Below are 23,115 nucleotides of genomic sequence, written 5' to 3'. Positions count from 1 at the left end.
AGGATTGCAGCTTCCAATGGTATATCCTTTAGTACTTGCAACATATAGTTGTAAGTAAAGTTATTAAAAACACAACTGAGAAACCCTGAACAATAAATTTAAATAACTTGAGTGCTGAGAGTCCCTTTTCTTCCCCAAACAGACACAGAAGAAAGAAACAAAGGAGGATGCAGTAGAACTTCTACCCTCAGGCACAGACAATGCACTGCTCCATGACCGTCACTCCCTCCACCCCTCTCCTTTCTTACTTTTATAGTTCCAGTGGATGCTGGTGACTTGGATCTCCTGAGTTGGAATATATTCCTCAATAAATTTCTTCCCCTGCAGTCGGTGCCAGAGTGTGGTTTTCCCAGTGTTCCTGTCCCCTCGGATAACAATTTTCACTGAAGAAAAGAGCAAACAGACAAATAAAGTTGATTAAAATAAACCTGAGAATGCTTGGAAAAGCATGTTAAAATTTGCACGCGTTATTCAGATGTAATTAATTCTCTCACGTTAGGCATGATGGCTTGTTAAAAAACAAGTGCCTCAGTCGTTAAAATTACTGTTCATTCAGCTACTCAAACTCGCTCAGCAGAAAAAAAACAATGACAAGACTGAGTCCTCAGAACCCTGCACAGCTTTGGCCAGCTAAGTTTCTGCTCTTATTTCTGCTCACTTTTCATCCTCCTGCCTTCTCTCACTTGTATCTAGCCCTTACTCCAACTTCATCATACCCTATTCCTTTGCAAGCCTTTAATGCTAGGCTTCTCCTTCAATTATCTCCTCTGTCATTCACATTTCTCCTTAAACACTGCTCATTCCTTGAGGAAATAATATTTTCCTAGAGCCTGTTGTACAATGTCATTAAAAGCTCAAGGACCAGTTCTTCACTGACCTGAATTAGACAGGGTATTCTCTTCAGAAGTGCTGCTCCACTTTCATAGGGGTGGGCATTAAACCAAGACACTGGTGCAAAAGGTCTGCGAATGCTCTTGGAGAGCTGAGAGGCAGCTTCTGGTGAACATCATCACAGAGGTAAGCTGTTACCATTCTCGGCTGCCCTCAGCTTTCCTTTGCTGGAGCAACAGCCCGCTTTCCGGGGAAGCGGAACAAGACCGTGTATTGCTCTTCAGCTGCTCCAGATCACAGCCCAGATTAGCTCAGACAAGGAGGCAATCTCGAGGAACACAGTCTCTGTCAAAGGGACAAGGTAATTCACATCCACAGCGGTCTATCTTAAACCGCCACTGATAAATTCACCAAACGACCTCTGTTGATAGCCATAGTCCAGCTCAAATTTAATCAAAATCAGTCTATCTTACATCCACTAGAAAAAGGCTAAGTTGAACCAAAACAGGCATGCCTTTTCGGGGGACACAAGCTGGCTTAAATAACACTGAAATAAAACAAAGAGAAACTGAATCTCTGTGAGTCCTCCATGCCTCAGTTAGAGAGAAAGTCTCTGCAGCATGTACCAGGTCTTACTGCTGTTAAGGTTCAAGCGTACTGGTGGCGCTCAGCAAAAGGAATTCTCAACAACTGCACTCTCAGGTAAAGCCAGAAAGGCTGCACTGCCCCTGTCCTGCCTCCAGGCCAGCTGCTTGGGCCACTTAGCTGAACTACGATGATGTGCATGAGCTTGTTCACATGTGTCTATAGCCATAGCAAGAAAAGTGAGTCAATAGAGAAATACATTCAAACTCGCCCCAAGGAAAGGAAGTGTCCAAAATAACTTGTTGAGGAGAAAACAATGAATCCACAGCGTATCACTTGTACTAGCACCATCAAGTGTTCTCAACCCAGCAAAGCAATTTCTGCCGCAATTAGTAGCGTGGACTTTCCAGAGTCTACCTAATGTCACCTTGTTCTTTCTGAAAAGAGTAAGTGTCGTTTTTTGAAGTTTTCTGTTATATTTTAGATATCTATCTAATATATATAAAGCATATAAACCCATACACACATCCCATCTTTGTTTTAAGTAGCAAGCACAAGGCTATTGGGAGTTGTGCAGCTGACTTGAACAGAGTCAGAAATTTTACGCTTGTGTTTGATACATGGGAGCCGTTATCCCCTGGAAAATGGGTCACTCAGACATCTAATAGCAGGTTCAAGTCATTAGCACTAGGTTGTGCATCATCACTCGGGCAAAGAAATCTAAGACCGAGGGCTGTCTTTTGTTGGAACTCAGGAATTATTAGAGGCATCTCCAAAACCTAGCAAGAGAAGCAGAAGAACCGCATCATTTCAGGAAAAGTTTGGTAAGAGTGCCTGATACAACATATAACGGTATATGGAAGAGCTTTGCCTGGTGCAATTTTGTGTTGCAGTTCTGCTCTCATCCATTAAGATGTATGGCTGTTTATTCCTTTAAAAAGTTACCTGTTAAAATAGCAAAAGGATGAACAAGGCAGAAATGAACAAAATATTTATATGCTGACTTCATTTACAGGTACCAGAGCATCTCTGCAGAGACAGCAAAGCATTCTCTGCATTTCCTATTGCACTGTGTGGAATTTCAAAGAATTCCTTAGATTTTTCTTAATTCATGCAACAAGTCCATGGTACAGTTAGAATAAGAACCTACTTGATGCCTTTAAAACCTGAGCCTTTTGAAATGTTCTCACTGCTTACCTCAGAGAGACATTTTAAAATTCACATTCCCCCATAAAGTATAGCATTAGCTACTGAAACAGGGAGTTCCACGAGACAAATGGACTCTTCATCATTTATGCTGTCTGTTGTTTCTCAAGGTGCAGTTTCAGGGTCACTTCCAGATGACTTATGCGTGAGCTATCTCCAGAAGAGGCAGTCTTATACACCCCATTTTTTCCCTGTGCCAACACTATTATTTGTGCAGTTACCTGTGGAGTTGGATCAGGGAACTGAACTGGCTAAAAACTAGTCCCCAAAATACTTCTCCACAACACTTGATTTCCCACTGTAGCTCAAGCGCGCAGCTGCATGAGCGGTAGCAGCAAGGTATTAGCATAGCATGGCATGCCAGGAGCAGGTGGATCACCCACCCCTTTGAGCAGCTCACACTTAGATTAAATTAGTGTGCTGGTGGCACCACATGCTCAGTTTGAACATGTCGAGCCATCCTTTTCACCTTCCATATTTTCCATGTTAGGATCTCTTTCCTTCTACACAGTTCGTTAATTTTCACTGTTTTTTTTCTGAAGAAAGAAAAAGCCTTTAAAAACAAAACAGGAAGAAGTTAGGTCACGTAAATAATTTTTAGCAAAATAAAAAAAAATCTGTATTTGGGACTTTGGTTTGGACAGGCCTACCCAAGAACAGGCATTTGCAAGACACAACTGAGTGAGCTTCAGAGCACAACAAGCACCAGCTAAATCACACACCTGGGCTGTACCTAAATGTGAGAAGAGAACCAGCCATTATGGTCCTCATCCTATGGGTCTCGCATGAGTACTGTTACCTATGAGACGTATACAATTGCTGCCTTATTTTAAGTTAAATTATTACTTATTGCAAACAGCCACAGATTTGTGGCAAAGATAGCAGAATTATCTGTGGAAAGAGGGGCAGGTAAGGGGAATAGGTAAAAATCTGAGGAAAAAGCTAGACAAATCATTTCTCATTCATACCGTAAAGTGTCAGGAAAAACAGAGGAACTTTGCCGACAGGGGAACGGAAGCAGAGCAGTAAAGACGCAGAATCAGAGAGCAAGTCTCAGACTGAGAACTGGAAATCAGGAACTCCCAACTCTGCTCATATTCCTCGAGGGCACTGCAACGACTAGGGATCTCAGATCCCATACCAAAGATCCCCAAACTTCTAGGACAACATCCCCCATTCCAAGGGTCATAACCTTATTCTCTGTAAGGTCTTTGGGATCGTGACTATAAGGCTGTAATTCAAACACTAAGCTGCTGCTGCTGCTGCTGCTGCTAAAAGAAGCAGATGTGCTCTGCAGACATCCTCAAGCACACTTCTTGAGGGGAACAGGCTAGACAGCAGTCAAAGCAGGCCTCCAAGTTTGCCACGTGTTGCACAAACACCCAGGTCAGCACAAAGGAGAAGACAGGAGGAGATGGAAAGCAGCAGGAAAAAGAAAATCTTTCTTTTGGGAGTTCAAGCTATCCCAATCAGGAGAAAAGAAGTGACTTTTAACAGATTTGTTCCCTATACTAGGAACTATGATCTCACATAAACATCTCAGCCATCACAAACGTTGTACAGACCATTTTTAATCCCTGTACTTGCTACAGTACTCAGACAACTACAGTATTACTTGGGGCATGGCACATAAATCAGAAGAGTTGCATGCAGATGACAGAGAGAGCAAATAAGGCTTCTGTGTGTTGGGAATGCAATATAAAAATGCTTTTGTTACGAAATATGATGTCCCATGCAAAGGAAATGATGGGCTATTACTGGCCTTTGCTCTTGTCAGAGATCTAAACCTACCCACCCTGCAAAAGTTTTCCTTTTGAAAACTTGGCTGAGCAGAAGGGAGGCCATCAACCCAAATCAATTCAGTTCAACTTAGAGGAGCAAACTACCCATCACTTATAATCCTCAGTGCTATTAAGACACCACACGGTCTTCATTTTCACCTCAAATAGGCGTTTGTTTGGTTATGAAATATACTTGATAGCCGTGAAGGCTGGCACAGCATTGCCTGTTCTGAACTGCACAGCAAGCCGGCATCACGAGCCAGGCGATAAGGCCCACATCCTGTCCATTTGCTGCCCGCTTTATCGGTAAGAAATCCGAGGCAATCTCGGCATACTACAAATACTTCTGGTAAGGAAACACGCTTCAGTTCATGACAGTAAAGGAAACATTTCTGTAAAACCAGTCATTGCGGCACCCTTTAATTTAGATCTATGCAGTTGCAGGAAAAAGAAAGAGTTCTAAAGATCTGTGTGTATTAAAGATGACTACAAAAAACATTTTGCACTCCCCTGTTGAATGTCACACTGAATTTCATGTATTTGCTAAAAAAAGGTGCATTGACGATAACACAGGATTTGCAGCTCTGCCCTTCCCTTAGCAATGGCACTTGTATATGACATTCCTTCAAAATGCTGGAACCCATCCTATTTATCAACTGCCATGGCTATGTAGGGTACTTCAAAACTCTTCAGCAGACTGCCTGTATCTCCTATAAATATTATATAATAGCATCACTGGGAAGAGTTACTATGGAGATTGGAAAGCTTCCCTTAGGGCAGTGACAGAAAGCTGTAGTTTTATTATAGATATAAAAGCAGTAATTAGAACACAAATTCTGTCAAGACAGGGCACAAAACAAAAAGCTTTCCAGAGGCTTTCTGTAACGAGACAAAAAGCAACCCAAGCTACCGTTTGTAGCTTAGCTGTTTGCATTTTTGGCCCTGCTGTATTACTAATAAGAAGGTATACATACACACAGGTCACTCAACCATGCAGTTAGTCAACACACAAAGATTTATCCCCTTCTATTTTTGCGCCAGCAAGATGCAGTTGATCTTTATTGTACGTAGCACAAACATTCACCTCCACAAAAATCAACTTTCAAATTATGTAAGAAAAAGGAGTTGACATTAGCTACCTGATCTTAAACACTTAACAGTAAGCACATGAATGCACTCTGGTCTGTAGGCTCCACAAAGCCTCTGCAGAGATCAACAGTCTTTAACTAGCGATTTTCCAGGTATACGGTTGACAATGCAGCACTATATGCCAAGGTATAATAGCTTCATCCTCATACCTAATCTTTCATTAGGGATCAAGTCTCTTAACAGAAACGGTGTGTTTCTGTTCATATTCACGACTGCTTGCTAAGACCCTACTTTCTAAATTAAGTACTATTCTTAGCATATTCCACAGATGTGATCTGGATAAATGCACCAAATGTTCTCCCTACTAGAGTAGAGAGCTTCAAAAACACATCAATTCAAAAGCAGTCTATCATGATAACACTAAAAAACCCTCCCCAAACTCTGAAGGGCTAAGTTCTCCCTTCCTGTACAGTTTCAGATTACGATATAGCATAATCTCTATTCCCCCAACATGTGTGTGTTTAGAGAAACTATTCTGTAGCATGTTTACAAATCAGTCTTAATCCAAACTGCTCATTTCTCAGTCTTCTGCAATTCGACTTCACTGCCTGCACAGACCCATACAGACAAGCTAATAACACAAGAGCACTGCAAGCAGCATGTCTATTTTCAGCAAGGATTACATATATATCCTCCTCCTTATCACAATTGTTACTTTGGGATGTATTTCACATACTTGCAGTGCCTTCCTGAAACATATTAGAAATAACCTTTACTGAGCTTCAAGGGAAAAAGGCAACCTTGCACCTCAATACTGAAAGGAAAATAATTCTGAAAGTGTTCTATGAAAAAAGAGCAAATGTATAAGTTACAGAAAGAGATAATCATAATGAAATTATGTATCAAGGTAGTTAAAGGGGCCCATCACTCACCTTTTATTAAAGCCTAACAAGGCAGAGTTTTTCAAAAGTCCCTGACCATATAACCATTAGAGCTTAATTGTAAATAGCCTTATCCAGAGCTGTAGAGAAGGTCACCCACACACTTGGGGGAATAATGCTCCTGATGCTTCAACTGGCTAAAACTGATTTACAAGAAATTCTCTCTTGTATCACAGTCAGCGGAAGGCATGCAGGCATTCAGGACATCTCCTGCTGACTGGGGACACTGCTGCACCACAGGTTCCTAAGTCTGGCACAAAAACTTAAAGTTCACCATCCCTTACTCTGCCCACGTTTCTGCATGCTCTAACACTTAATTGCATACTTGGCTTTCAACTACTGGCAAAAGCACCACCCCGCAAGACAAACAGCATATGCATTTTACAATTCCACAGGGGCCCCCGGAAACAGGCCCCCCCGGGCACCGGCTGGGACCCACCGCTGAGGTTTGCTTCCCACCCGGGGCTTGTTCTGTCCCCCGCCAGTGACTCCCCAGGAGCTGGGCTCCGACTCACTGTTATACTGGACTCCCTTGGCAAACCTCCTCTGCAGAGCCTGGTTCATGGACTGCAGCCCTGCAGGGATATTCTTGTCTCTGACCGGAGTCTGGTCCGAGCCCACGAGCTTCTTCAGGGCCGAGAACATCTTCCTGGTCCCCCACCTTCGCCACCACCGGCGTTTCAGACACCTCCAGGGAACGGGCCGCGGCTCCGGGGCTCAGGGGCAAGACGGCGCCGGGGGGGGCATAGGAAAGGTCACGGCTTGGCAGGGCCACGGGCAAGTCAGGGCTGGGGCAGGGCCGGCGGGGCCATGAGGGGCGTCCGGGGCGCGGCAGGGCGCAGGTCTGCGGGCTCGAGCCGCCGGCGGGGCGACGCGGCGGGGAAGGGGGCTCAGCTGGGGCCCCGCCGCGTGCCTGGGGGAAGGGGCGCTAGCCGGGCATGGCCCGCGGCTGGGGCGGCGCAGGGTGGCGGGGAGAAGCTCCTGCGAGTGGCGGTAGGGCCGGTGCGGCGGCTCAGCCCCGCCGGGCCCCGCCGCTCGGGGCCGGGCGCCGAGAGAGGAGGCGGCGCGGGGCTCCCGCCGCCACCGCCATCTTGCCTCTTCCGCTTCGCCGCGGAGGGGCCGGGAGGCGGTAGCGCCGGCTACGGAGGCCCGCGCGGGCCAGCAGAGCCGGGGAGGCGGAGCGCGCCCGGCCGGGGGCGCTGCCCGCCGGGCGGCCGCGGGGGTGCCGGTGCTCGCCGCCGTCGGGGCGGCCCCGGACCCTGCGGGCTGAACCGCACATCGGCTGTGGGGCTCCTCCGAGGGCCCCCCCCCCCCCCGCGGATCCCTCAGGGCCCCTGCGACCGGCCGGATCTGCCGTGATCCCCCAACGGCCTCCAGTGACCCCCCGTAGCCCCCAGTGACTCCCTATAATCCCCTCTGTGACCCCGAAGGATCCCGCCCTGGCTCCCCATAGCCACTATAAGCCCTCCTGTGACCCTGTGATCCCCATGACCCCCTGTAACCCCTCATAGCCCCTGTGACCCCCCAGGGCCCCCCTGTGACCTCCCATAACCCCCCCATAACCCCCTCTTGTGCCCCCCTCAGGGCCCCCCATGGCACCCCCTAACTCCCCTTAATGCTCTCCTATGACCCCCTCCAGGACCCCCGATGACACCCCCATAACTGCCCATAAAACCCATGACCCCCTGCGATTCCCATCATCTCCCTGTGATCCCTTACTGTGGCCCCCCCAACCCCCTGCTGACCTCCCGCCCCGCTCCCCGTCCCCACCCTCCTGCAGGGCCCAGGATGGGGCAGGGGAGATGCCTCGTCATGGCCTGGGGGGTACTGGAGGGGGCCGTGATGTGGGGGGACACGGCAGGATCGGAGGGTAAAAGGGGACAGCAGCCCCCACCGGGGCGCTCGACTTTGTGAGCACCCTAGGGCCCGGAGCTTCCCTATGTGCGTGCCCCGGGTCCTTGGGACCTGGTCTCGAGGGTGCAGCCCCCAATAAGGACCCAGGGCCCTGGGTGTAGGGCAGAGGTACCGATGTCCCGATGACATGGCTTGGGGACTTCGCCCAATGCTGACCTGGGACTGAACATCACTAAGATCAGCACCCCGAGCGAGGAGGCTGGCAGCGAGTGCTGGCACTGCCCTGGGCTTGCAAGGATCCCCTGGGCAAAGGGGCACCTTGGGTACCGCCTGCAGTTCCCATGAGATCATAACCTGCCCAGGACCTGGGGCAGCATGGAGCAGGGCGCCCTGGGGAGGAGCAGGATAGCCTGGCTCCAGCTAGTTCCCTTGCTGTGCTCCTGGCTGGCGGCATGCTCCCTGCATCTGTCCTCCGGGATGCTCGCCAGCATCCTGCTGGCAGGAGTGAGACTGAGGGAGAAACAGTGCCAGCTGCGGGGGGCTTGCAGTCCCGCTGGGCCCTTCCTGCTGCTGCTGCTGTGCTGCCATATGAACTATTTGCCTGTAGGGAGGTGCCCGCTGCCCCCTTCCCAGCTGCCTGTCATCAGCCCCTGGGAGACGGGGGGGCTGAAGCCCATCCAGCAGGAAGCCCTGAGCCCCCTCCGGCACACGTTGGCTACCCCAGCACCGAGAAAGGGGCAGGAGGCAGAGGCTCAGTGCGGGTCAGCCAGCAGCCCTGACAGGATGGGGGTACCCAGTAGGGGAAGTCAATGAGGATTCAACAGCATCACCTAGACCCTCCTGGAACTCCCACCCCCACCCCTCCCTGCACCTCTGCAGGTTCCGGATGGACACGCTGGGCTCATTAGTCACGTTAGAGACATTTACTGCTTGGCCAGGGCCGTGGCTGTGCAGGCGACGCACCAGGGCTGCTCCCAGCGCCTTCCTGCGTGGCCAGGGCTCCTGCGCTGGGTGCAGGCAGCTCGTCCTCTGCCCCGCATCAGTTCGACAAATGCAGAAACTCCTCTTCCTCTGCAAGAAGAGAAGTGCATGGTGTGACAGCCAGACCTGTGGACCCCATGGTGTGCTGCTCACTTTGTCCCTGCCATCAGGGATGGTTGGGAAGCAGTAGGGACCTTCCATGCACCCCCTTGCACTTGAGGGTGTTGGGCTCCTGGCCCCCATCGATGCTCATGCAGCCCCTGCAGTGGGGCACAGTGGCCCTGAGGCAGTGCCTGACACAGAGGGGAGCAGCCCCACATGGGAGCTCAGCTCAGAGGTGTGCTGCAGCCTTCCGAGCTCCAGGATACTTGGCATACTGGGAGCAGGTTCAGCTGGGGTTGGCCATGATCAGACATCCCTGTGGTCACCCCTCTCTGCACTAAGATTTCCGCTGCTACACTCAGGAAAATTTGACTGCTCCTCCATCTGTCCTGAGCACCGAACAGTGTCTGTTACCATGGGCTCTGGAGGACTGTGTCTCCTCAGGTGGACACAGGCGGATGGGTTTGAGGTGCGAAGGGGCCATGTATGCTGACACTGAGGCAGGGCAGCCACTGGGTGCATGGGCTGGGCTGGGCTTGGTGGGGCAAGGGGATGCATTAACATCCCCCAGCAGGAGCAACCGTCCTGATAGATTCCCGTTCTGGAAATCCCCCAGTGATGGAGACTCCATGTCTGCCCTGGCCTTGCTCCCCAGCACTTCACTCTACCACTTCTCAGAAGGCTCTGACATGGAAGTCCCTGTACCAACTAGAGCAGAAGGGTCCAGCGAGCATCGCATGGAGGGTAAACCCCAAACTGAGACCCCAGTTTGGTGCTCATTTGTTGTGAGGTTCTCCAACCCTGCCAAATCTTTCAGCTGCTCTTCTCTCCCTGTGCTATGCTGGGTATCCCCTGCAAAGAGGCTGTTGCTTCAGTGCTCCCTGCTGCACTGAAGCCTGCTCAGAACCCTTTCATCAAGATATTTTGAAGTCCAAACCTGGTCTCAGCAACTCTGCAGCCTCTATAATCCCCCTACTTGATACTGTCTGCAGAAAAATGATTGTATTCCTCAGTCCATCAGAGTCTCAGACCCGGGATGGACTCATCCCAGATGCAGTACAAACCCATCCCATACCCATCCTGGACTGAGGACAGACCAATCCTAGACCCAGGACAGATCCATCCCAGATCCATTCCAGACTCAGGACAAACCCATTCTGTATTCAGGATAGACCTGTTCCAGATGCATCCCAGGCCCAGGATAGACCCATCCCAGACCCAGGACCTGTCCCAGACCCAGAATGGACCCATCCCAGACCCTGGATTGATCTGTCCCACACCCAGGCAGACCCAGCACACCCAGACCCAGAGGAGAGCATGACCAGAGGTGCTGCAAGCAGGTCCCCCCGGCTGCTGCCCTGGTTTCCTGCAAGCATGACAGCGGTGGTATGGAAGGGAGAGATGGTGCCGTGTGGGCAGGTTGGCCCATACCTCCCAGCGGGGGAGCTCCACAGTACTCCTTGCACTCCTTCTCCGAGTAGAACTGGTTCCCGTTGCCCTTGCAGCCTCCGTAGTTAAAAGTGATGCACTTGCCCTGGGCTGCGTCGAATGCCCAGCGTATCACCAGCTTCTGGCAGGGACCCTGGACGATGGGCAGCCTGCAGGCAGCTGCAGGGACACAGGGCAGCTCTGAGGGCAGGCCAGGTCCCAGGGGCTCAGGCCCAGGGTGCTGTGCTGACCCCAGGTGCACACCAGTACCTCCCACACAGATGTTGGGCAAGACCATTCTCAGATGCCCCCAATTCCCTCTGCTGCCTCTGCAAAGGCACTTCCTGCACCTTCTCTCCATGATGCCCTCAGCCCACCAGGATGTCCCTGGTGGGACGCTTTGACCTTGCTTGAGCAGGGAGGTTGGACTAGATGATCTCCAGAGGTCCCTTCCAACCTCAACCATTCTGTGATTCTGTGATTCTATCCTCCACACTCTCCTTCCCCATCTCCCTCTAGGCTGGCTTTGCTCCCCCGAGCCCCAAGCCCTGAGCTCTTGCGGCTGGCCAGGGAGCGTGCTGCCAGACTATCCCGCTCACCCTCTGTCCTGCAGGCCTGCAGGCACTCCTTCTCTGAGTAGAAGTTGTTGCCATTGCCCAGGCAGCCGCCATAGAGGAAGGTTTCACAGGCCATGGAGGATGAATTGTAGAAGAAGCGGGTGAGCATCCCACTGCAGGGCCCAGAGTCTCTATTCAGCCTGCAGGAATCTGTGGATGAGCAGGACATGAGTTGTTGCAGGGAAACAATGCAGCTACTGAGCGATGGCATGGGGCAGGGGGATGCCTGCTGTTGAGGGCTAATGCAGCCCACCTTCCCCCACAACATACCTTCCTTATTGCCAACGTAAGGGGGCAGGGGACCAGCGGCTGAGCCCTCCTCGGGAGGCAGGACTGCTCTCCGGGCCCTCTGCACAGGGAAGGAAGTGCAGATCATTGGGTTCCCTCCATACCTAGCAGCCCTGTGCTCATCCCAAATGGGGACTGGATCCATGCATTTCAGATAAAGACAATCACAGTGCTATGGTCATGCCCTGAGCTGGCCTGGGAACATGTCTCTGTTGCTGGCTCTCACTGATGCAGGATAGTTTATCCTCCAGAATATTTTCATTTGCTCTCAAGCCAATTGGGCTCTTTCTCTGTCTTTTATCCCCTCTTCAAAATCCTAAACTTAACCCTGCGAGATAATTACATGTTGTGTGATTGTAGCCAAGGGATCAGTGGCGGGTATCGAAGCATGCAGAGCCTCGCATGGGGCAGGTGGCAGGATGTGGACCTCAACCCTCCTCATCCCTTAGAGCAATGCCCAGCTCGAGCCTATGTGAGAGCCCAGCATGGGGGTCTCTGCCCAGCTCCCTGGGTGCCAGCCTCTCATCAGAAGGCCAGCTGGCCCTCAGGGGCCCTCTGTCAGCCAGATCCTTGCCAGCATAAGGTTGATGTGGGCTGATCCCTGAGCTGCCTTCCCCACCCTGGAGGTACTCCCCACACTGTTGCAGCACTCAAAGGCAGGCAAGGACTAAGGAGATACCAGGCTCCAGATGCTCCTTTTACCCTGTGAAACACTAGACAAAAATCAGAGTAGGAAAAGGACATTGCTTATGAACCCTCGTGCCCACCTGACTGCCCCAGGGCCCTTGCCACTTCAGCCTGCTCCTTCCTGTCCCCCTCCTCCCCTCCTTGCAGACAATAGCCCACCAGCAGAAGTGAAAGAGCACCTCCCAGGGCGCTCTGTGGAGACACTGCCTGAAGAGTGTGCCTGGTACACAAAACCTGGTCCCAGGACACCTGGTCTCCAGTGGGTTTGGCCTGGAGGGGATGTCCCCAGCCTTGATCCTTTTCTGGAGATCCCAGTTGGACCACTCACCTCGGGTGCAGTTGCAGCCTCCTGGGGGATGCATTCACCTAGGCCCAGATGATAAGAAAGAAAATCAGCAGCTTGAAAAGGGCAGTTTCTCAACAAAGTCATCTCACTCTGGCCTTGTACCTAGCAAACACAAGTCCCCTGAAAAGAGATACCCTCCCAGCTTCCCCTGGCACTCTTCCCTTCCTGCTGCTTTCCACCTCCTTGGGGCACTCCAACTTCTTCCTGCTCTCAGGAGCTTCACCCTAAAATCCCCACACCCACCTGCACCATGCTACCATTTTCTGGGCCGCTGGACTAATGAAGCAGCTCTTCACGTCCTGGAAGTGCCCAGCCAAGGGGAGCAGTTGCAAGTGTTCCAGTGTGTCAGCGCTGGCTTCCTGTGGCCTTGTCCTATCACGGTTGTTGTGGGGGGATTGACCCTATGGCCCAGCAAGGTTCCCAGCAGCTGCCCCGAGTACAGCAGAAACTGGAAGCTGGTAGAAGCCTGACTGATCTGTGACCTTGTCTCCTCCTCCCCACCCCTTCAAAGTCCTCCTCTCTCCTTCCTCCATCCTGAACATCTCCTCTTTCCCCGAGCCCTGTGCACTGCAATTGGCATGTTGTAAACAGCAGCCACAACAAAACAAAATGCCAGGGGGACAGGCAATGGGAGAAGCCCTGTGCCCTCGCAGAGGGGAGCAATGGCTTACCTTTGTTAGCTAGGATGAAGATGGAGTCCTCAGGGATGCCCATCTCCATAGCCAGCTGCTGGAAAGCTTCAATGAGGTCCTCCCTCAGCTCTGGGCTCCTCCCTGGGCAAGGGAAAGGGAACAGGCTGTCAGCAGGCAGTTAGTGGCTGGCATGTGAGAGGGTCAATGTGGAGCCCCCCAACCACCTATCGACCCTCAGAGCTCAGACAGCTGCAGGCAGACATGGTGTAAGCCTCACAGTCCTATCCAAACTCTCCTACCAACCTTGGCTAAGAACTTTGATAAAGTGTGTTTAATGTCTCTCGGTTATGGAAGACAGCATCTCCTGCCACTTCTAGATCTAGGTTTCTTCCAAGCAGGTTTTGCCACATTCATCCCAAATGACAGCCTGGTTTGGACATTCATAGTGTGACATGGCTCTAAGATGAGCCATAAAATTCATCCTTTTCAGTGCCAAAGATCCTGGCACTGAAAGCTGGATCCAAGGCACCACTTTCAAAGCTATGGTCAGATTCCTCAAAGCCAAGTTAAGGACAATGTTACTGAGGTATTTTGGCCCACCTAAAAGCGTGCTTGCCCAGAAAGTGTCATAGCCAGACATACCATACAGTTTCAGTGTCGTGGTTGGACCAAAACTACTCTTCTTCTTCATCAGAATGACAGCATATTCTTCGTAATTGGTGCGAAGCACGTAGGACTTGATAGACACATCCCATTCTGAGTAAGACAAGAGATGCATGGGACATCATTCCTGCCCTGTCAGTGTGAGTGACAGTGGAGCATGGAGGTGGAAGGGGTCCATCTGAGACACAGTGACACTAGGCTGGGGATTGTGCCAGCCACACGGCCCATGCCACCCCCAGGGCCTGATACAGAGCATCTCAAACCTCAGACAGGAGGAGAAAAAAGGGAGGATAAGACAGCCCAGAGCTGGGGGCTGAAATTGGACACCTTATTCAAGAAACGATCTGATTGTTGGGAGACAGCTACTGACCCCTATGCAATTCCCATGTCTGCCTTTGGGCCCGCTGACCTCTTTTATTTGAGAGGATTCAAAAACAAAGGTTTGCAGAAAACTGAGATGCTATCAACACTCCTGAAACACAGCTAGTGGGAGCCTGCCCTGGCTTTGGGACCTTGGAGGTGGAAGGGATCTGCTAGCGTATTCCATAGTCTTGTGCCCATGCAGAGGCAGCTCTGAAACAGCCCCCAGGACCTTACTCCCTGCTTTGCCTGGAAACAACCCAAACTGTGGAGTGGCTTCCCCTTCCTTGGGAGCCCTGCTCCCATTGACCCCTTCCCCAGCCACCGACCGTGTACTTCAAGGCCTAGTGGTGGCTTGTATGGCTCAACTGTGCAGCAGCTTTCAGGCCAAGCAAATCAGCAGCCAGTCCAACTTACTGGGGTTATAGTAGGTATATCTGCCAGGGGTGCTGGTTTTCTGGTATTCTCCTGAAACATGGGTGCAGTCGTCTTGCCTAGAGGGAGGGAGAAAGCAATCAGCTGCTTGGAGTGATATCTTTTCCCATTTACTGCATGAAAAATCCCTCCTGGAGCACTAAGACTGGCCATGGCACAGGATCCCTGAAATCCCTGCTGGCCACACATGCATTGCGGCCTCCCGCTTCTGGACTGGAGCCCTGGGCATCTGTGAAAGATGGAGGGAAATGGCCTAATGGGACAGGGAGGACAGGAAATGCCTCCTTCAGACTGGGCATTGATGGAAACAAAAAACAAAGGATGGAGGGGAGTCTCTGAACTTCCCTGACCACCAGGAGCAGAGCTGATGGCACTGAGTCTGTCAGGAAGAAGTTAGTAACCCTCTTGGGCTGGGATTGGGCATTGGGTATTTTGAGCTCAATCCAGGCCCACCTCAGTGCTCAGACTCCAGCCAGAGCAAGTATTTCTCCATGCCTGGTCCCAGCCCCTGGGGGACCCAGCACCTCTGGATAGGAAAGCTTTGGGGGGTGTATTGAGCACCCACAGCAACTGCCCGCACCCACAGCACTGCATACCGGAGCCTGGTGCTGGTGGTGCTGATCTGATCATCACTCAGGCCAGGGCCCAGCACGAGTGTGCCCATGTTGAATTTTTCCTTGTAGTTTTTCATCCATTTGCAGGTTGTGGCAATGGCAATGTCGTACCACTTCCCATACATCTGTGGGTAAAAGAAAGAGGTGTCTCTGCTGTGACCACTCTCCACCAAGGCTGGAGCATCTCATGGTTTTCTTGAGAACCAAAACACTTGCAGCAAAACAGTCAATCAATGGGGTGATGAAGCAGGGTCCTGGGGGCCAGAGCTGCTGCAGGATTTAGGAAGCTGCTAGGCACCAAGCAGGATTTTCCAAATCCCTGGTCACTAACCTCCCACAGCTTCCCCACGCTCTCAGCCTTGGATCGCTGGCAAGACTTGAGAGCTGCTGGCAAGCTGCCTTTCAGGCTTTACAATAAAACTATGCTTCCTGAGGATGAGACTCAGGGCAGTGTGTGGGTGCCTGACCCTGGAGCGGTACTGAGGGCTGGAGTAAGGTGTTGATCTCTCTCCACTCAGGGGAAAGGAGATGGGTGATCGACAAAGTCAACACATGAAGTGCGAAGTGTGTGGAGATTGAGGGAGTTGATCCAAAATGCAGAGCTGGATGCCTATGTGTTTCACACCAAGCAACCAGGGAAGTGAAGGCCAGAAATGGAGCCCCATCCATGTTGCGTGCTCACTGCTGAGTGAGATGTTGGCCCCTTCTCACCTGCTTTCCCTGGGGCCGATCCCCCCACCCAGGCTGGCACCGCAGCTTCTTGCATGAAGGTTCAGGCAGTCCCAGGCAGCAGGGGAGGGAGCTAAGTCGGGGGTCCCACGTCCCAGGGAAGTGTTCTAACCACCAGGCAGAGTTTGAAACTTTAGGTAGCATCTCACACTCATCCCATGTACCCGTGATGGAGAGCCCAGATCCATGCGCATGTGTGGGGAGGTGTGGAGCTCCATGGCAGGAGATGGAGGTGATCACCTGTGGGTGATCTCCCAGGTCCCATCCCAGCCAGTATGCATCCCTCACGAATCCTGCCTGCTGGGGCTGTCAGTAGGCCCTACACGTCTTAGACTGGGCAGATCAACAGGTATTTCATGGCATTCATCTGCCTCAGCCACCTGGGCTCCAGCTGCCCTGGTAAGGTATTTGCCAGGGCCAAGCCACACTGCAATGCCTGGCCACCACGAGGGCCCCATGCTGACAAGCTGGCTCTTCATCCCGATTGGCACCCCAGGGAGGTCCGCACTGCCAAGACCCGTCCCGCAGAACCTGAAATAGGCATGGGAAATATTTTCCTCCTATTTAGAGGAAAACAAAATAAAGCCTTCCCCCATCCCCTCTGCCCCCAGACTAAAGGCCGCAGGCCGCTGTTACCCGCTCAGCATCAAAGTTCTCCTGCACTTGGATATGCTCCTCCTGGTCCCCAATAGGGGTCCCGCTGGCTGCAGCAAAGAGAAGGAGGGAAAGGAGACTCCAAAACATCATGTCTGGCAGCTTCAGAGTGCCCCTCAGCCCCCAAGCACCAGCCAGGATCCCGGACTCTGTGCTGTCCCCGCTGCGCAGGAGCATGACCTTCAGACCGGCAGCCAGTGGGGAGGGGAGCGCTGTGGCCTATCAGGGAGGTGTGGGGGTTGTTCATGGCCCTGCACAGCCTGGCCACGCAGGCCCCGGGGCACAGTGTAGCCTGGCCCTCAGTGGTGGCTGGGATTTGCAAGGTATGGCTATGCTGAGCCTTATCGAGAGCTGGCGTGGGGCAAAGGAGGGAAGGCAAGCATCCTCCTTCTGCATTGACCTGAGTCCCTCGAGGGTATCCTACATACCTCACTCTCCCATGGCCCCGCTGAGCTTCTCACCTTTGCCTATTCCTATACCTCGTCTTGGCCCAGGCATGGGGTCTGGACCTGCCAGCCTCCTTTATTATAGCTTAGGATTCATATCCTTGCCCTGGGATGCTATAAAGATTCCTGCTGGTGCCCTTAGCCCCGATCCACTGCCTCAGGCCTTGCTCCTTCCCAGGACAGTGGGCTCTCTGTCTTATATTTGCGGTCTGAATTACTCCCTGAGAGGACCCAGAGGCAAAACCTCAGTGTATTTTTCTCCTATTGCCTGAGATAGGAGGTGAACTTGCATGCAACCCTTCCTGCAAGATGCTAAGTGCTTACTCGGGACACCTTCCCTGCCCACTGATGCTTAGAGGATGCTCAGAGGCTGGCAGGATCTGCCCTTTGCACACTATATCTGAATCTTTCCTCCTGGCCAGACTCCCCAGGCCTGCTCATGGCTGCCAGGAGCAGACCAAACGGACAGGTGTCACAGCCATGAAGGAAACCCCACTAACTAACATGGTTACCCTGCATGTCCCCTGCTGCTCAGGTCAAGTCTAGCCAGCTCTGAGCATGAACGTGCTTTAAATGAGGGGCAAGACATGGTTCCTCTGAGCCTGAGCAAATGAGTTAAGCCGAAATGAGCTCCCAAGCCTTGGAGCTCACCCATATGTGTGGACATCCCTCAGCTTAGGGACCAGCCTGACCCTGCAGAGAGGAAAAGAACTTCGGGGCCCCCTGTGCTCATCCCAGATTCTGCCTAATCCTGACCAGTCTCTGGAGGTATCAAAAGCCTGAGTTGCCTGGTTTCCTCCTAGGAGAGGGGATGCCCTTCTCTAAATCCTTCATGTGGGGTCCCAAGCCTTCTCCTGCTGACCGCCAATGCCCAGGAGTAGGCTGAGTGCCATCCTACGGCTAAGTGTCCCTAGGGCCTGGCAGACACTGGAGGGGCCGGTCATCCCTCCTCACCAGTGTTTGCCTTCTCAGGATGATTAACTGAAACCAAACAGCCTGAGGGAAATGGCAAACAGAGCAAAGGGCAAAAGCCTCTCTTCAAGTCAGTCCATAACTCAATATTTACAGAGAAAGGCCAGAACCAGAGGCACATTTGCAGGAGCCTGCTGGACTTTCACCCCTCCTACCTTCTGCTGTCTCCATCAGGAGCTATCTACGGGCACTTTGCCTAGGGACCTGGGTGCTGCATGACCTCCATGGCCTGCCCCAACAGGCAATGGTCCTGGCAGTGACCACAACTCCAGCCCCTGTTGTCATCCCCAGGCAGCATCGTGGCACATCTAGGGTGACCTCCGGGGGGGGGGGGGGTCTTTGAGCACGGGGGCAGAGCAGACAGTAAGGGGATAACTTGGCTTTAGTGAAATCCACCTTATTAAACTGCCCTGTGCTTCGCTCTGCCTCAAGAGGCCCATTTAAGTCTAGAAGCAGTCCTGGGTGTGCTGGGGTGCTTCCCTGGGTGCTGGGCAGACCCAGCAGTCCCTGTGTGTCCCCTTGATGCTGCCCTCCATGGCCTGGCTGGTGGTCCCTACCAGCCACCCCCATGGGCATGTAGGTACTGGGTTGAGGGTGACAGGGTTGGGTTACTGTCCCAAAAATCAGCCACTACCCTAGGAGCTGGGAGCTATGGGAAGCCTGGGCCAGGCCTGATGAGCTGGCAGATGGGCATTGTTGTTAACGGGATGTAGGGGATTAATCTGAACAGCTACCTTAGGTAAGAGCCTTAGCAGTGTCCCTGACGGTGCTGTTAGCTGGCCATACAGCTCATCAATTTGTCTCCTGTTCTCAAGGAAACAGGAGACAGCTGTACAGGAAACCAGTATGACAGCTGGTTTTGGGGACTCCCAGCTTTCTGGAGACAGGCATCCTCACCAAGTCAGTTCCTGCTCACGAATCATCTCAACCAAGCTCCAGCTGAGATGACAGCAAAGGGATTTTGAAGAGGCCTGGACAAGCTGGGCGATGCTTGTGTTTGCATCCAGGATTCTGCTCGAACATCGGATGGGAAGGTTGGGCAAGAGCTATCCCAGTCCCACAGAGTTCCCGGGGCTGGCCAGAGTGCCAGGTAGCTCTTCCTATCGCCATCCCTGTTCCTTCCTCATCGACGCTAGATGGCAGCTCAAGGTAAGGAATGACTTGGCTTTCTACTCCTAGTGCAGATCCTCACTGTGGGTCCTGCTGGTCAAGCTGGGGTCTCTTGATTCATGACATCCACTGCAGCTGTGTCCCTCATGGCCTCCTGGTGAAGTGGCAGGCTGGGGAAGTTGCAGGCTGGGGGAGCTGGCTCTTGCTGCTCATGGAACAACATTCCTGCTGATTTCACAGCCTGACTGGCAAGGAAATAGAGACAGCAGAGATCCTGGAGGAACTGTGGCATGCACATAACCTTCTAGTTTGCAGGAGGTTTAGAAAACATTAGTTTCAGAACTGTTTGGACAGAAAGCAAATGTAAGGAGAAATCTCCATAAAATTCCCACAGACCAATCCCTCACCTCCCCACCAGCTCTGAAAGGGCCTGACAACCCCAGCCTCTCTTTTATACCACAGTCAGCACCAGAACCTGCACCAGAATCAGGGGAACTGCAAACCTCAGGTGACCTGGCTGTGAGCAAGAAGTTATAGCTAGGCACCTCTGTCCTACCAGCCCTACAGCCCATCCTGTGGAAATACTCTTCTCCCTACTCATCTGTTGCTGTCTTATCTTAGAAAATACCACTTGGGTCATGACCTTCACCGTGTGTCAAGTGCCCGCTTGGTCCTGCATGGAAAATGCTAGGGTGTCCCAAAGCCTTTGCCAGGAGCACGCACCTGTCTGGAGAGCAAGCCTAAGTGGGCATCCTTCTTTGGCTGCAATGGTGTATGTGCTGTTTTCTGTGAGTTTTGTCACAGAGGTCTTCCCAGTCTGTAACTATGAGCACAACCAAGGATCTGAGGGCTAAGCACTTTTCCAGGCTAAGCAAGCCTAGAGACAGGGCGGTGTGATGGGGAACCACAAGGCTGGGCAGTGCTAGCTGGCGCCTGTCCTGTGGCCCCGCATGAAGAGTAGGAGGCATGGCGTACCCAGTTGTCATTGCCCTGTCTCCAAAGAGCGGCCATGAAGTGTGCTGGGAGCCCTGGGATAGTGCCAGGCACCTAAAGTGGGGCCCCAGCCAGCTGCATAGGCACATGGCACATCAGACAGACCACTGCAGAGGTAAAGGCCAGATCTGATTGCTCAGAGATGGCTGGAAGGACATCACCTTTCTACCTCTGAAATGTGATGTCTAATATTACATCAACCGCTTCCAGCACTTTGCACTTCATCCTATCAAAACCTCAGGACTCAACTTTTTGCTATTTTCTGCAGTAGGAGAGCATAAGACATGTCTCCTGAGTCAGGGAATGATCTATGCTGACAGGATTCAGCCTCCAACAGTGGAATAAGGAGATGCTGTTTATTTACATGATCCTGGCCACTATCCTCTTCCACTCCCCAGCATCCAAAGTTAGAGGAGACATCCTCCCTTCAGTGTCCATTTGTGAATCTTGTGAATTGTGAATCTGTGTCCAGTCCCTTTTGGAACCTGCTGATGTTGTCTGGCTCCTCCGCCCTCTATGGCAGCAAGTTCTGGAAGTTCAAAACCGGCTAGGTAAGAAGTTTTATTTTTTAATTTGTTTTAAGCCCATCTGCTTCTAGCACTCCTTACTCCTTGGACTGCCAGAGTATTAAAGTTTCATGTTCAGCTTGTCCACCATCTTCAAGATTTTGCAAGCCTCAGTTATATCTGCCCTTGGCCTTCCCCTCTCCATACTGGAGAGTCCCTGCCTTTTCAGGGTCTTCTTACACAGCCAGAGCTCCATTTCTTCAGTTATTACAGAGAAGGCCCAGAGAAGGTCAACTCCTCTATCTCATTCTTGCGCTGTGGAAACCACACCTCAAGCACACAGCACTCAAGATGAGAGCTCTCCGAGGTTTTCTATGACTGCAAAACAACACTTTTCATCTTGTTCTTAGCAGCCTTCCTGATCACACCACATTTTGATGGCTTTTTCGGCTGCTGCTGCCCATTAAACAGTTCTCTGAAATCATCGGGTCAGTGATGGCTCCAAGCTCTCCTCCTGAGTTTCACCACCTGTCCTGAGCTCCATGCCAATGCCCCTCTCAGACTCCTTCTCCCTAGAAGCCTCACCTTCATCTCTCTATGCTGAAGCTCACGTGCTACCTATTTGTCCCTCAGTTTTGTGAGGTCCTCTGAGATTCCTTGCAATCAGCAGTGTCTGGCAATCCAGAAGAGCTCAGCATTGTTTGTGAACTTGGACATTTCCCTGTTCACTCCCTTCTCCCGAAGGTGGACAAAGATGTCAAATATAAAACCAGTCCCAGCGCTGGTCCCTGGAGGACCCCACTGCTGATGGTCCTTCATCCTGAAGAGTGACCAGGATATTGCTTCTAGTCCTTCACCTAGCTTTCAGTTCACGAAAGAGCCTTTCTTCTGCTCCCACAGTAACTTATTTTTTTTAGTAATCTTTGATGTGGTAACTTGTCAGAGGCTTTCTGAAAAATCCACATGGATTATGTCCTCTGGGTCATCTCTGTTTAGATAGGATCCCCCTTTTCAGGAGCGCAGCATCATGTTCAGTGACAGGCTCGGCAATCCTACCCTTTGTTACAGGCTCTGCTGTCTCATCAGGGATATAACGGTGAGACACTCCAGGCCTAAGCTGCCAGCGTCCCTTCTCCATAGCTGAAAGTTTTGCTGCCCATAGGCCATGCTGTAGCCAGCAGCTCTGCAACTTCACATTTCAGTTTCTCCAAGATGCGAGTGAACACCATCCAGTCCTGGGGACATGCCGAAGGCCAGCCCATTCCATTAGTCTGGAGCTTCCTCTGTATTTACTTCAAACTGGTCTGGCTCCTCTCACCAACCTGCTACAGTGACTGTGACAGGCCTGGGAATCTGCCATCACCTTTGGCAGTAAAGACCAACAGGAAAAAACACTGAGCTTCTCTGTGCAGCCTTATCATCCCTGAAGGCCCTTTTACATCCTGGGCATACCACACATCCCTTAGTCAGCGTTCTGATTTGATGGTTTGAGGGAATGTTCTTTAACCAGCTATAGCATTCTTTTCAGGCTGCACTGCACAGTCATTTTTAGCCTTTTAATCTCCTGCTTACAGTTCACAGAATCACAGAATCACAGAGTCACAGAATGGTTAAGGTCGGAATGGACCTCTGGGGATCATCTAGTCCAACTCCCCTGCTCAAGCAGGGTCACCTGCAACGCGTTGCCCAGGACCCTGTCCAGGCGGCTTTTGAATATCTCCAGCGAAGGAGACCCCACAACCTCTTTGGGCAACTTCTTCCAGTGCTCTGTCACCCTCACAGGAAAGAAGTTTTTCCTCATGTTCAGATGGAATTTCCTGTGTTTCAGTTTGTGCCCGTTGCCTCTCGTCCTGTCGCTGGGCACCACGGAGAAGAGTCTGGCCCCATCCTCTTGACGCCCTCCCTTCAGATACTTGTATACATTGATCAGATCGCCTCTCAGTCTTCTCTTCCCCAGGCTAAACGGGCCCAGCTCTCTCAGCCTTTCTTCAGAGGAGAGATGCTCCAGTTCCCTCATCATCTTTGTAGCCCTCTGCTGGACTCTCTCCGGGAGCTCCATGTCTCTCTTGTACTGGGGGGCCCAGAACTGCACACAGTCCTCCAGTTGATCAGATACGTTTTGAGAGCTTTCCTGTTCTTATCTAGGCAAGTCTTCTGTTTCTGAAACACTGGCATTTTCTATAATACTTCCATTTAACTCTCCTACTGAGCCAGGAAGAGGGCTTTCAAATCACTTCATTTTCTTTCTGAATTGTGACACACATT

At 51.8% G+C, this 23,115-nt stretch overlaps 2 protein-coding genes across 3 annotated transcripts in view; both read right to left on the bottom strand.

Moving 5' to 3' along the window:
• The window catches only part of RABL6 (RAB, member RAS oncogene family like 6), a 56,868-nt gene extending 49,314 nt beyond the window's left edge, over positions 1-7,554 (bottom strand). The window contains exons 1-2 of one of the 2 annotated variants that reach the window (XM_009668074.2): positions 6,949-7,554; positions 249-383 (exon numbers count right to left, since the gene is read on the bottom strand). In XM_009668074.2, the coding sequence (XP_009666369.2) occupies positions 249-383; positions 6,949-7,078 (265 nt within the window). In that variant the 5' untranslated portion in view covers positions 7,079-7,554. Of the gene's footprint in view, positions 1-248; positions 384-877; positions 5,221-6,948 lie in introns of those variants that run through there. The other variant, XM_068914542.1, reaches the window with a different exon arrangement.
• Positions 7,555-9,195: 1,641 nt separating this feature from the next.
• Positions 9,196-17,038, bottom strand: AMBP (alpha-1-microglobulin/bikunin precursor). The gene is made up of 10 exons (XM_009668075.2): positions 16,806-17,038; positions 15,423-15,565; positions 14,809-14,885; positions 14,011-14,124; positions 13,408-13,509; positions 12,719-12,756; positions 11,686-11,764; positions 11,398-11,565; positions 10,802-10,978; positions 9,196-9,358 (listed from the first exon to the last, which is right to left on the bottom strand). The coding sequence occupies exons 1-10, from the start codon at positions 16,998-17,000 to the stop codon at positions 9,327-9,329; spliced, it is 1,125 nt and encodes a 374-aa protein (XP_009666370.2). The 5' UTR covers positions 17,001-17,038; the 3' UTR covers positions 9,196-9,326.
• Positions 17,039-23,115: the final 6,077 nt, after the last annotated feature.

This window comes from Struthio camelus, chromosome 20 (assembly GCF_040807025.1).
Source record: "Struthio camelus isolate bStrCam1 chromosome 20, bStrCam1.hap1, whole genome shotgun sequence".
NCBI lineage: Eukaryota > Metazoa > Chordata > Aves > Struthioniformes > Struthionidae > Struthio > Struthio camelus.
The sequence above is the reverse complement of the archived record's forward strand: the minus strand, read 5'-3'. Positions and strand labels throughout refer to the sequence as shown.

What these genes read in the sequence shown, in the direction of transcription:
- AMBP (XM_009668075.2), bottom strand. Translation starts at nt 17,000, where the DNA reads ATGCTCCTGCGCAGCGGGGACAGCACAGAGTCCGGGATCCTGGCTGGT. An exon ending in AGAACTTTGATGCTGAGCGG is followed by an intron (nt 15,566 to 16,805) that starts GTAACAGCGGCC and finishes TTTTACCCACAG; the next exon opens with ATGTATGGGAAGTGGTACGA. An exon ending in AGGCTGCAACTGCACCCGAG is followed by an intron (nt 11,765 to 12,718) that starts GTGAGTGGTCCA and finishes TTCCCTGTGCAG; the next exon opens with AGGGCCCGGAGAGCAGTCCT.